Consider the following 13531-nt stretch of genomic DNA (forward strand, 5'->3'; position numbering starts at 1 on the left):
TTGACTGTATTGCCATTCTAAATTTTTAAAAGTAGTTCCTTGCTTAAAAGTAAAGAACAAGACTATCTGGATGTCTCTCACATCTTTTTTTAAGGAGAAAAATCTAGTTTCTTAAACAAAACTTTATGTGGAGCCCCAATAAATGAAACAGATTGGAGTAGAGCAGCCCCGTTGGATTTGGGGTGCATTAAGAGGCTCAGCCACCCTTCTGATGAATCCCCCTCAATGACTAAGCTCCGCTGTTAACCAGGAACTTTCTCCTTGCCCAGTAATAGACATTTTAAAACAGTTGTTAGGAAATAAAGTGAATAAAGGGAGTATTTATAGAAGTGAAGAAAAGAGGAAACAGAAAGGGGTAGATCATGAGATTCGCCTCATCCCTGCAGGGTGGAACTCTTTAGATGTTTATTTTAAAAATGGGATGAATAGGGGTGCAAGGCTGGCTCACTGGGAGGAGCGTGTGACCTTGATCTCAGGGTCATCAGTTTGAGGCTCATTTTGGGTGCAGAGATGACTAAAAAAATTTAAAAAATGGGATGAATAAAATGGATATTATGGGGTTAAAACAATTTAATACAGCACTACCTAATGTTAGGTGGGCCAAAGGGACTCCTTACTGCTCTCCCAACATTAAAGGGCCCCAAACAAGTTCACTCTACCCCTGTTTAGAGAAAGTGAGAAGGCAGGGGTTGCAAGGAGAAATCTGGTGGCAACAGTTAGGCCAATTAATGAAGTTAAGGAGTCACCAAGTGGCCTGGGCCCCTTGTTCAACTCCTCGCTGGAGACCCAAAGCCTCATTCAGAAGTCCCATAGACTGTAGTCCAAAAACTCACTGGTGATACCGTGACTCAGGCTATGATTAGTTCTGAGAGCACGTAAAAATGTAAGGGTCAATAAGATTATGAAAACTAGAATGTTGAATCAGATTTTGATTAGCTTATTGCTGCTCTTAGGAGGAAACCAGTGTTTTCACCATTAAGTATGATGTTTGCTAGATTTTCATAAATGCTCTTAATCAGATTGAGAAGATTTCCATGTATTGCTAGTTTGCTGAGTGCTTTTTGTTATAAAGGAGTGTCAGATTTTTTTTTTTAAGATTTTATTTATTTATTTACAGATTGAGAGAAACCATAAGCAGGCAGAGGGAGAGGGAGAAGTAGGCTTACCACCAAGCAGGGAGCTGGATGACTTGAGACTCAGTCCCAGGACCCTGGGATTGTGACCTGAGCCAAAGGCAGAGGCTTTTGACCACCCAGTTGCCCGGGATGTCAGATTTTAATAAATGCTATTTTTTCCATCTGTTGAGGTAGACATGGGTTTTTCTTTTTTATTAATATGGTGTATTACATTAATTGATTTTGAGGGGATGTTAAACCAACTTTACATTCCTGGAATAAATTCTACTTAGTCATGTGTATATTTCTTTTCATATGTTGCTGGATGTAATTTGCTATATTTTGTTGAAGATTTATTCCTTTTTTTTTTAAGATTTTATTTACTCATGAGACACACACAGAGAGAAGCAGAGACACAGGCAGAGGGAGAAGCAGGCTCCTCACGGAGAGCCTGATGCAGGACTCAGTCCCCAGACCCCGGGATCACACCCTGAGCTGAAGGCAGATGCTCAACTGCAGAGCCACCCAGGCGTTCTTTGTTGAGGATTTCTGTGTCTATGGTCAGATATTGGCTTTTCCATACTTGTGATCTTTGTCTGGTTTTCGTGTCTGATTAATGCTAACCTCATAGAATGAGTTGGGCAATGTTCCTTCCTCTTCTTTATGGAAGTGTTTGTAAATAATCATTATTAATTCTTCTTTAAATATTTGGTAGAATTTACCAGTGAAACCATTTGGTTCTAGGTTTTTGGGGGGAGAAGGGGAGGGTAGCTTTTGATTACTGATTGATTCAATCTTTTAAATTTTACAGATATATTCATATTGCCTATTTCTCCTTGAATCAGCTTTAGTGCTTCATCTTTCTATGAATTTGTCTATTTTATCTAAGTGATCTAATTTCTTTGCATATAATTGTTCATAGTACTCTTTTATAAGTCTCTTTATTTCTGTATGGTCAGTCATAACGTCCTCTTTTATTACTGATTCTTTCTTTTTCTTTCCTTCCCTTTTCTTTCTTTCTTTTTTCTTTTTCTTTTCTTTTCTTTTCTTTCTTTTTTCTTTTCTTTTTTTTGTGTGTGTGAGTCTAGGTGAAGATTTGTTAGTTTTGTTGCTCTTTCAAAGGACTGAATTTGATTTAGTTAATTTCAGGTATTGCTTGTATATTATCTTTATTTCCTCTCTAATCTTTACTTTTTCCTTCTTTCTGCTTACTTGAGGTGTAGTTTCTTCTATTTATTTCTTTGACATAAGGTGGAAGTTTAGGTAATTGTTTTGAGACGCTTCTTTTTTTTAATGTATACATAACAATTATAAATTTCCTTCTCACAACAGCTTTAATAACATCCCATAAATTTTGACATGTTGTGTTTTCATTTTCATTAATCTCAAAGTATTTTCTATTTCCTTTTGGTATCTTCTTTGATCCCGATTATATAGAAGTGCATTGTTTAATTTCTGCACATTTGTGAGTTTCTAAAATTTCTTTCAATTATTGATAAATTTCTAATTCAGCGCCACTTTCTAATTCATATTTTGTATTATTCTATCTTTTTAAATTTATAGAGGTCTGTGGCCTAGCAGTGGTTTATCCTGAAGAATGTTCCATATGCATTTGAGAAGAATGTATATTCTTGGATGAAGTGTTCTGTAAATGTCTGTAAGTTTATTCTGTTGGTTCATAGCATTGTTCAAGTCTTCTCTTTTGTTATTGTTGATCTTCTGCATAGTTGTCTTATCCATTATTGAAAGTGATATACTGAAGTCTCCAACCATCATTATTGTACTGTCTATTTCTCTATTTCTGTCAGTTTTGTTGTCATGTATTTGGTACTTGTTATTAGGTGTATATATGTTTATAATTGTTTTATTTTTCTGAAAAAAAAAAAAAAAAAAAATAATTGTTTTATTTTTCTGATGGATTCGCCCTTTTATCATTATAGAATATCCCTGTTATCTCTACACATATTTTTTAAAAAGTCTCCTTGGTCCACTCCAGCTTTCTTACAGTTGCTGTTTGCCTGGTATATATATCTCATCCTTTTAATTTTAATCTATTTTTAATTAAATCTCAAGTGTGTCTGCTATAGATAGCATAGTTGGATCTTGTCTTGTACGGTTTTCAGTCTAACAATCTGTACTTTGATTGACTTGTTTAATCCATCTACATTTAATGTGAATACTGATACAGTTGGATTTATGAAGCCGTTTTCTTTGTTTCTCATGTACTGTCCTTCCTCTTTTACTGACTCCTTTTCATTAAGTGGGTGTTTTTTGTTTTTTTTTAAGATTTTTTATTTACTTATACACAGAGAGAGGGAGAGAGAAGCAGAGACACAGGCAGAGAGAGAAGCAGGCTCCATGCAGGGAGCCCGACATGGGACTCCATCCCGGGACTCCAGGATCATGCCCTGGACCGAAGGCAGCACTACACCACTGAGGCACCCAGGGATCCCCAAATGGGTGTTTTCTACTCTAATTTTTAAGTTATTAAATGATTTTTCACTATGTTTCTGAGTTATTTTCTAAGTAGTTTTTTTGTTTTGTTTTGTTTTGTTTTAATTCATGAGAGACACAGAGAGAGAGACAGAGACACAGGCAGAGGGAGAAGCAGGCTCCATGCAGGGAGCCCGACATGGGACCCCATCCCGCATCTCCAGGATCACACCCTGGGCTGAAGGCGGCGCTAAGCGCTGAGCCACCTGGGCTGCCCTCTAAGTAGTTCTTTTGTCATTTTTCTGCAGGGCATTTGTAATTTTAAATTTTTTTCCTTTTATCATATATAATATATATTTATATTATGTATCTATATAAATTTTTTATTGTGGTGCTATTCTCTGTGTCTCATGACTTTAATACTGAATTTTTGTTAACTTTTTACTATGTATTCTTTCTACTGATTCTCATAGCTTTTTTTTCCCATTTGTACTTATTCATCTCTTGCTATAAGTTGCTCTTTTCTCTTATGAAATTATTTGTGTACATTCTTTAACACCTAGGTGAAATAGATTTCTCTAGAGATTTTTGTTTCTTTCTTCCAATTTTTGGGTCATCAAAAATCCAGGCCCACTATAAAATGAAATCATGGCTTGAGGTTATTTTGGGCCAAATGGTGAAGCAAATTTAGACTACAAATCACAGAAGGGTTATCTCATGATTGTAAATTCCCCCAAAGAGTTGTTTGCTCCTTTTACTGCTATCCCAAATGCAAATTTCCTTAGAAAACTCTTGTATTAGAGGATAGAGCAGATTTTGTTTTGTTTCACCCTTACTCTGGGGATGAATCTTGCTTTCTCAGATTTTCAGGGAGAAGATATCTCATATGCTTCCCACATGAGGCTCTAGTCATCATTTCCTGTCTCTTACAACTCATGAGCCTGAGAAAACGAAAGCTAAGATTTTTACAGATTTGGCAAATGTCCTAAGGATAAAACCAAATTATCTCTCTTGATTATTGTCCACATTTATATTTTTGGACTAAATGATTATTCTCTTGATTGTTGTACTATACTTTTAGATTTTTTTTTAATATCTTATCAATTGTTTTTAGTGGAAGAGGCAACTTAAAAATCTGGTCTACTATGTTACTGAACATGGAATCCCATTAACTATTTTTTCCACTCCTGCTCTTTGGCACCAGGACAGGTCCTGGAATAGAAGTCCACCTAAATTGGTGTTACTTTGTATCTTCTGTAAGCCAGTGCTGGTTTGTCAACTATTTGTTTTCAAGATATAGACAGGAATTGAAACTGAGTGTAAATGACTAAACCTCTACCTTATCTTGTCCCAGACTAGTAATTAGTCTAGTAACTAGTAACTAGTAAAAAAAGTAACTAGTAAAAAAAGATGAGAATTTTTATTATGTCAGTGGATCTTCATGGACCAGAGATTGAGTAGTACAGTCTCTAAATTAGGACGGTTTTTTAGACTTTGGCTGGGCCACATAAAAACTCATGAATGTTATGGATACTCTCCCCAGAAATATGTGCACATAAACAGAAATATAAAAGTTAATGTAAAATATCAGTGTATAGATAGATCCTCTGAAATCTTATAGATCTTGTTTTTTTTTTTTTTTTTTAATCCTAGGAACAAACAATGGCAAGGAGATGCTGAATAATCATTTCATCGTTCAACTTATTTGCCACTCCACTTATTTTTGAGTATAAACGTGAGTAGACAAAAGGGGGACCCCATAATAGACTATCAAAGGAATAAGTTGAAAGATGTCATTTATTAGTCACTCATTCATCCAACCAAACCCAAGTGTCTACAATGTACCAGATCAAGTTCAAGATCTCAGATCATTGCTCCAAAAATTAAAATTTACCATTCTTTTTTTTTTTTTTCTATCCTTTGCTCCAAGCTCCACCTGTACAATGTTCCCACATTAGAATTTCACACTTACAGAGTCTTGGTAGGAGGCAGACCCCATTCCCCTCTGTAAGAGAAGAAAACTCACTTTGCCAAACATTCCTGCAATCTGACAGAGCATGAGGTTCCAGCACTCAGGTGACCACATGCCAGCCTCTAACTCAGGACGTGGTGACTGGCTGGGACAGTGCAGAATGCATTTGGCACAGATGGTATGAATTGCAAAGTGTCATTCAGTTGCCAGGAGCAGCAGAGACAGCAATCTGCACCCCAAGATCCAGTGTCCTGCGTCACTGGGGTGAGTGTTGTGGACAATGGCATTTGTGCTCAGCTGCTCAGCAGCAGGGGCAGTGGTTTCTATGTGGGACCACACAGGGTGGGATTTTGGATTCTGTTCCTGGTTGTGTGGCTGCAAGTCTCTTCTATAGTGTTCCCTGAAATAAAACAAGGCATGTGTATGTATGTATACATGTAATAAATATAAATAAATATCTCTGTATCTATCTACCTATGTGTTTCAATTGGAACAATTTGGAATTGATTGTTCACACCAAGAAGTGAAAAGAAATTCATGTACGAGAATAGTCTCAGCCAGGATTCAGAGATTTTTTTTTTCAGCTTTATTGAGATATAGTTGACATATAACATTGTACAAGTTTAAGATGTACAACCTATTGATTTGATACTTATATATTGCAAAATGATTACCAATCCAGTGTTAGCTCACACCTGCAAGTTACGTAATTACCATTTCTTTTTTTGTGGCGAGTACATTTAAGATCCACTCTCTTAGCAACTCAGATTTTAAGTTGAGCTGATAATTACTTCCTAAATCTTCTACCTGGCTCTCCTACACAATAGAGAAAACGTGCATGTCCCGTAGCATATGTCTTGACTTTTCCTTCCCAGGAAGAAAAAAAAAAAAAAAAATTTAAATGTGGACTTAAGTCCCTTCCCCACCCTGAGGGTTCTCTGATCACTGACTTTAATGGTTCCTGATCTGGTTGAGTGCCAAAATTGCTTGTGGTTTTTTGTTGTTGTTGTTGTTTTTTAAGATTTTGTTTATTTATTTGAGAGAGCGAGAGAGCACAAGCAGGGGGAGCGGCAGAGAGTGAGGGAGAAGCAGACTCCCTACTGAGCAGGGAGCTCAGGGCAGGGCTTGATCCCAGGCCCCCCAGATCAAGACCTGAGCTGAAGGCGGGTGGTTAACCTGCTGAGCCACCCAGGGGCCTCATGCTTGTGAGTTCATTACAAAATACTCAGGTCTCTTCCCAAATCTGCTGTCTTAGAACGTTGGGAACAGAGCTCAGGGATCACTTATTCATCAAGCCCTCCGTGTGAGGGGGATCCCTGGTGGCGCAGCGGTTTCGCGACTGCCTTCAGCCCAGGGCGTGATCCTGGGGTCCCGGGATCGAGTCCCGTGTCGGGCTCCCTGCATGGAGCCTGCTTCTCCCTCCTCCTGTGTCTCTGCCTCTCTCTCTCTCTCTCTCTCTCTCTATCATAAATAAATAAAAATAAATCTTTAAAAAAAAAAAAAGCCCTCCGTGTGAGGCTGATGCACAGCCCCGTGGCACCTGGTCTCCGTTCTTCCTCCTAAATGTGTGATCCGAAGACCAGCAGCAGCAGCACGAAGCTCCTGATAAGCCGGCAGCGGATGGGAACAGACAATTCGCAGAGCGCAAGGGCTCGGGCATGGGGCGGGCGCCCGGGCCCTCCAGCGACGCCACCTTCGCACCGAAGACGGGCGGGAGCCAGAGGCCGAGGACGCCGAAGGGGCGGAGCTCGGGGGAGCCTGGGCCCCGCCCCGGTCACGTGCCACCGGCCGCCGCGGGGTGGGGGCGGGTCGGTGGCGGTGCGCGCCCCCCCCAGCCGCGTGGACCCAGGGTCTGGGGGCGCCGACACCCGCGCCGCCTCTGCCGTGGCCCGCGGGGAACATGAGCGGCCGCGCCCGCGCCAGGGCGAGAGGCAGGGCCCCGGGCCCCGGCGCCACGGAGGTGGGGCGCCCCTCGGCCGCGCCCTCGGTGTGTAGGACTCACGTCTCCGTCTGCCCCCGCCGTCCCCGCCGGTCTTCCCGCTCCACTCCGGGGCTCTCCCCGTGGGGGCTTCTCCGAGCGCGGGGAGGCGGGGGCGTCGCTCCGGCCCGGGGCAGGTCTCCTGCTCAGGACCCCTGTACCTTCAGTGGGACCGTCGCAGGGCACGTGGCTTAATGCGGTTTGTCGCACTGATTTATACAGGAAATAAGTAATCTCACACGCAGGTGGTTTCGATTCCCCTGCTATTTCTTTTGCCTTTTTTTTTTTTTTAAAGATTTTATTTATTTATTCATGAGAGACACAGAGAGAGAGAGAGGCCGAGACGCAGGCCGAGGGAGCCCGGCGTGGACTCGTGGACTCGTGGACTCGTGGACTCGTGGACTCGGTCCGAGATCCCGGATCACACCCGAGCAGAAGGCGGACGCCGCTGAGCCGCCCCGGCGCTCCCCGCCGCTGTTTCTGGACCCACCACCGTGGGCAGGGCCCCTGGCTAGACTTAGGCAACTAGATTAAACTGGCTGGCAAATCTGCAGCGTTTGAGCGATGCTACTCCTACCTATCAGCGTTTGGAGCTTAGACCAAAAGTTCTCAAGTGAAGAGGCTGTTGTCATTGTGCCTTTAATTTCATGCCATGGTTTTCTCTTGACCTCATGCATTTTTTAGCAGGCCAATATAAACTACTTCCTGAACAAGAGCTAGATACTGTGAAAACAAAATATTAATGGTTCATTTGGCCTATTTTGTGAACTAATTTTTGGACTCATTTATTCAGGAGAGTTATTACCTGAGCTGGTGACCCAGGTCCTCTGCGCTCAATGCATTTTCTTGCTACAGATGTGTTCACACTGGAGGCCCCCGTCTGGAGGCGGTGGGAGTATGAAGTCTGTGTTCATGTGTACGGCTACTGCCTTCCTCTGAGCTCTCTGGATGTGAGACTCACAGCTCTACCTCTTTACGCCTCCAGGTGTAATAACTGTATCTGGTTCATGGTCAGCATTAAAGTTTGAGAAGGGGGAAAAACTATAGCAGGTCCATATCCTTTTTTTCTAGAATGGGCAATCTCTTCTCATCATCTCTTAAAGCATTTTGTCTGTTAACATTGTTAGCTCATGGTAATCTGATGACTTAGGACATGACACAGTTTTTATTTTGTATTATCCTTTTGGCTTATGATTTAACATCTTAAATCTGACCAAGGTGTTTTTCTCCCCCTTTTAGCCTACATCTGTTGATACTGGTGACAAGGAAGCATCCTCTTCCAGTGGCTTCGTGGGAACAAGCAGGGTTTCCCAGCAATGTAAGTGCAAGTCGGTCTGCTCCATTCACTTCTGTCCTATCTGAACGGTGCAGGAGTGACTGCTAAGCTTCACAGCAGCTGCTTTATAGCAACAGAGTCACTTCTAGAGCATCCCATATACCTTTTCTCAGAGGATCACCTGTGTTTGTTGTTTCTTTGGGATTCCCAAACACAGTCTGCCACTGAATTTCCTGCTACTGCCTGGCAGTTGGGCTACAGGCAATAGGATTACAGTCTTCTGATTTTTTCTGTTCACTGAATAATTTTGAAAAATATTAAAAAATTCTTTATGACATAGGAGTGTCAATGCCACTGCCCTGCAGGGATGGTAGGAACCTGGTACACACCAGCTCCCACTGCTCTCTTCTTTTTCCCCACCCATGGCAGACATCACCTTCTGGTGGTAGCTCTTTTCACTGCAAGTCCACATTTGGACTCAGGATATTTATCAACATGCTACTGCAAGTAGCTGCTATCATGGTGTGGGTTGGCATGCCCCGTACCCTAGTTTGCTAGGCTGCCATGACAAAGTATCATAGACTAGGTGGCGTAAACAATAGAAATGTGGTGTTTCATGATCCTGAAGGCTGGAGGTCCAAGATCAAGGTGTCAAGAGTTGGTTTCTTCTGAGGCCTCTCTCCATGGCTTGTAGATCACTGCCTTCTTTCCGTGTCTTCCCATGGTCTTCCCTCCGTACTTGTGACGTCATCTCTTCTTATAAGGACACAGTCATATTGGATTAGGGGCTCATGCAAATGACATCATTTTAGCTTAGTTACCTTATTAAAGATCTCATCTCCAAATAGTCATATCATTCTAGCTTAGTTACCTTATTAAAGATCTCATCTCCAAGTAGTTATATTCTGAGATATCAGGGGTTAGATCTTCAATGTAGAGTTTACCCCATAACCACTGCTGAAACCTGTTAGGCATCTCCCTTGCGCTATGATGTTAAATGATTGATTGCTAATAAACATATAACCTCTAAGCACTTAGGTTCTCCCAGACTCTGTGGATCATCACTTTCTCCACCATCAACTGCTTGGCTCTTATTCTCCACTGGGGTTCTTTTAGCTCTACTCAAGTACCCTCTGTGATCTGAGCTCACAGGAGTATATGTGGTCCTTCAGAAGACCTGTTCTTAGGGGCCATGCATCAGGTCCAGCACTACTGCTACCATTCAAATCCTGTTCCAGCTTCTCTTAGGACTTTTTTTCTACGTCTGCTGCACATTCTTATAACTAGTAATGGTTGGGGATTGATTTTTTTTTAATTATAGTAAAATATACATAATGTAAAATTTACCATCTTAACCATTTTCGATTGTACACTCTACTGGCATTAAGGACATTCACATTGTTGTTCAACCATCACTACCATCATGTCTAGGACTTTTTTTGTCTTACAAAACTGAAACCCTATACTCACTAGACAGTAACTCCCCATTTCCTCTTCCCTCTAACCCTTGGCAGTTACCATCTTTTTTAAACATTTTTTTTTCTTTTTTAAAGATTGTATTTGAGAGAGAGCCAGTGAGAGAGAGAGAGAGAGCATGCACGCACACAAGCAGGGGGAAAGGGCAGAAGGAGAGGAAGAAGCAGATTCCCTGCTGATCGGGGAGCCCAACCTGGGGCCTGACACAGGGCTCTATCCCAGGACCAAGAGATCATGACCTGAGTTAAAAGCAGACCCTTAACCAACTGAGCCACCCAGGCACCCCTCGGAACTACCATCTTATGGAAGATTGATTTTTTAGAAACTACCTAACATCTTTTGAAACCAAGAGCAGTGAATGATATGGATAATCTAGTAAGAATAATTTTTAAACATTTAAAAAATTAAATGTGATTTTCCTGGAAGACTCAGACTCCACATAAAGGGTATGAGCAGCAGTTTTGAACAAGTGATGGTGTCATTTGAGGGAATTGCAGTGGTTGTTTCAAAAGACAGAGGTCAAGTCAGAGTCCTAGAGATTGGTCATACGATTACTCGTAATAATATTACTACTACACTTGCTTTGCAGTAATATTCTTTACTTTTATTTATTTATTTTCACATTATCTTCGAAGTGCCAAAGTTGTATCCAGAAATCCAACATCTCTATGCTTGTTTAAGCAGAAAATGTTCATTTGGAAATATATTTTAATTTCATATTTGCCAGAACCTAACAATAAATAACATGCCCCAAGGTGAAATGCTATCTTTCATTGTCAAAGAAATGATCTAGTAAAAAACTGATAGCAGTGTTTTGGGTGTTTTTCTTCTTCTTCTTTTTTTTTTTTTTTTAATTTTTATTTATGATAGTCACAGAGAGAGAGAGAGGCAGAGACACAGGCAGAGGGAGAAGCAGGCTCCATGCACCAGGAGCCCAATGTGGGACTCGATCCAGGGTCTCCAGGATCACACCCTGGGCCAAAGGCAGGCGCTAAACCGCTGCACCACCCAGGGATCCCTGTTTTTCTTCTTATGATTGAGAGAGGTAAGAGGTTCAGCCCCAATCTGTGAAGAAGTTGATGTGGACAGTCTTAGTTTGTGAGTCTTTAGGGTGTTATGCCAGAGCTGATAGAGGGAGAGCTACCCTCCATAAATGAGTGTGGAGTGGGGCTTTTTCTCCTTAGCCAAGAGGAGAATCAGACTAGACCTAAATAGTATGAGGTTTAATTAACTCATGGTTTGTTATTTCTAACAAAACATACGGTGCTTCCTTTACAATTTTCAGTTGTTAGGCTGAAGACTTCTGTATAGTCACGATTGTTTTCAGCATTGGGGGCCAGTTTTAATTAAACCCACAAAAATCTGAGCTTTGGGAGCACCTGGGTGGCTTAGTGGTTGAGCATCTGCCTCCAGCTCAGGTCGTGATCCTGGGGTCCCGGGATGGAGTCCCACCCACATCAGGCTCTCTGCAGGGAGAGCTTCCCACTCTGTCTATGTTTCTGCCTCTCTGTGTGTTTCTCATGGATAAATAATAAATCTTTTTTTTTTTTTTAAATCTGAGCCTTGGTTTTAGATGCAGTTTTGATATAGTAGTTGTAAACAGTATCACTAGAATGAAATATGAGATATTATGGGATTCTCTTCGTATTTTAGGTGAAGATGGTATATCTTCTGGTGATGCTGGATGTACTTTCATTGAAAGAGGTGGGAAAATCAGACGAGACGTCATGGATCTGGATATCTGTACCAGAGAGAAATTGGCCCATGTGAGAGATTGCAAAAGAGGTACCTCGTTTTCATATTACTTACTTTTTTAGTGTTGACAAATCGTGCTTAAGGAATTCTAATTTCTAGATCTAAAATAAACAAGTTTATTTATTGACTTAAAAGATATTTATTGAGCATCTGTTATGTTCAGGGCACTATCTAGACACCAGTTGTTTTAGCCTTAACTCTCTCTTTTATTAGTAGAAATAATATTTCCCCCAGACATTTCACTTGTTGAAAAGATTTTCTCCTTATCCTTGGGGGTAGGGGTTAAAAGAGATGCTCTCTTTTCTAACACTTTTCCTATATGGGAAATAATAATGTCTCTGGACTTAAGCTATAAAAAGGAAGATGTAATCTGTTTTTGGAATTTTTAACATGGTTTCCCGAGTCACCCCTGAAATTGCACCCAGAATTACAGGCATATGCATTTTCATTAGATTCTTGAAAGGCTTTGTGACACCCTCCCAAAAGTCAAGAAAGACTCCCTGATGCAGATCAGTTTTCTTCAAACTTTTTACAACACTGCAAAACAAACAAAAACCAAACCAAACAAACAAACAAAAAAACCCAGATGCGTTGTTATCTACCATACACGCATTAACAAAAAATTGAAATAAAGTTTCATGGAACAGTGCTTGCCCTTACTATGTGCCAGGCTCTTTGGTCCATTCTGTTTCATTCTAGTCATTTCATAAAACATGTTGGGTCGTCTCATATATTTTCATATCTTCCGCACTAATAGGTCATGATTACAGTTTACAAACACTGGTGTAGATGATTTCCAAGGGTCTTGCCAGCTCTGACATTCTAGGTTGACTCCTCTTTATCCATGAATATGAGCAGCTGAAATGTGTTGCCATTTCCCAGTATACAGGAGAACAAAAGAAAGCTTTCCTTGAATTAAAATAGCACAGGAATTCCTTAGTCCTAACAGATGTCTACCACACGTAGGAGCAGAAGAAGTACTGACACACACGATGCTCTTTTTCTTTTGACCACCTTAGAGGATCATGTTTCCACTTCCTCCATGAAAGGAAGCAAAATAGTGCCCATTTAATAGAATTCTTTTTTATAAGACAAACACTGGATGATTCCCTACAAGAGGAAGTCAGAAGTAGCTCCTTTGTGCTCTCCTAGATTCTGTCCTGGAGGGAGCTTATGCCATCTTGAGGACTGAATAACTATATTAAGGCCATCTCTGAATTTGTCTGCTTTGAAGAGGTGAATAAAAAATTCTGTAGAGGATGGAGTTTCTGGAAGCATACAGGGCCTCCCTATTATCTGTAGAACACAGAAGCCCAGAGATTTTGTGTTTTCATACATGAAAGGCATATAATTTCTTTCTCTCTCCCTGTTCTCCTGTCAATCTCTGAGGGCTTTCCTTGTTCCCTGATTGAACTTTTCAGAATTTTCAGATGTATGGTTAACTTTAGATTATCTGGATTTCCAAGGGGCTGGGGGCTGGTGCTCATAGTAAGAACTGGACAGGGTTTTTGTAATCTAAGAGCAGC

The 13531-nt window shown here is 41.0% G+C and overlaps 1 protein-coding gene across 2 annotated transcripts in view; it reads left to right on the forward strand.

Annotated features, from left to right (window-relative positions):
- The first annotated feature begins 1556 nt into the window (after nucleotides 1-1556).
- Nucleotides 1557-13531, forward strand: part of PIWIL4 (piwi like RNA-mediated gene silencing 4) — a 52431-nt gene continuing 40456 nt past the window's right edge. Inside the window, exons 1-5 of one of the 2 annotated variants that reach the window (XM_072795031.1) lie at nucleotides 1557-1675; nucleotides 2679-2772; nucleotides 5202-5283; nucleotides 8738-8816; nucleotides 11904-12035. In XM_072795031.1, the coding sequence (XP_072651132.1) occupies nucleotides 11978-12035 (58 nt within the window). In that variant the 5' untranslated portion in view covers nucleotides 1557-1675; nucleotides 2679-2772; nucleotides 5202-5283; nucleotides 8738-8816; nucleotides 11904-11977. Of the gene's footprint in view, nucleotides 1676-2678; nucleotides 2773-5201; nucleotides 5284-7372; nucleotides 7508-8737; nucleotides 8817-11903; nucleotides 12036-13531 lie in introns of those variants that run through there. The other variant, XM_072795030.1, reaches the window with a different exon arrangement.

This window comes from Canis lupus, chromosome 23 (assembly GCF_048164855.1).
Source record: "Canis lupus baileyi chromosome 23, mCanLup2.hap1, whole genome shotgun sequence".
In the NCBI taxonomy this organism is placed as follows: domain Eukaryota; kingdom Metazoa; phylum Chordata; class Mammalia; order Carnivora; family Canidae; genus Canis; species Canis lupus.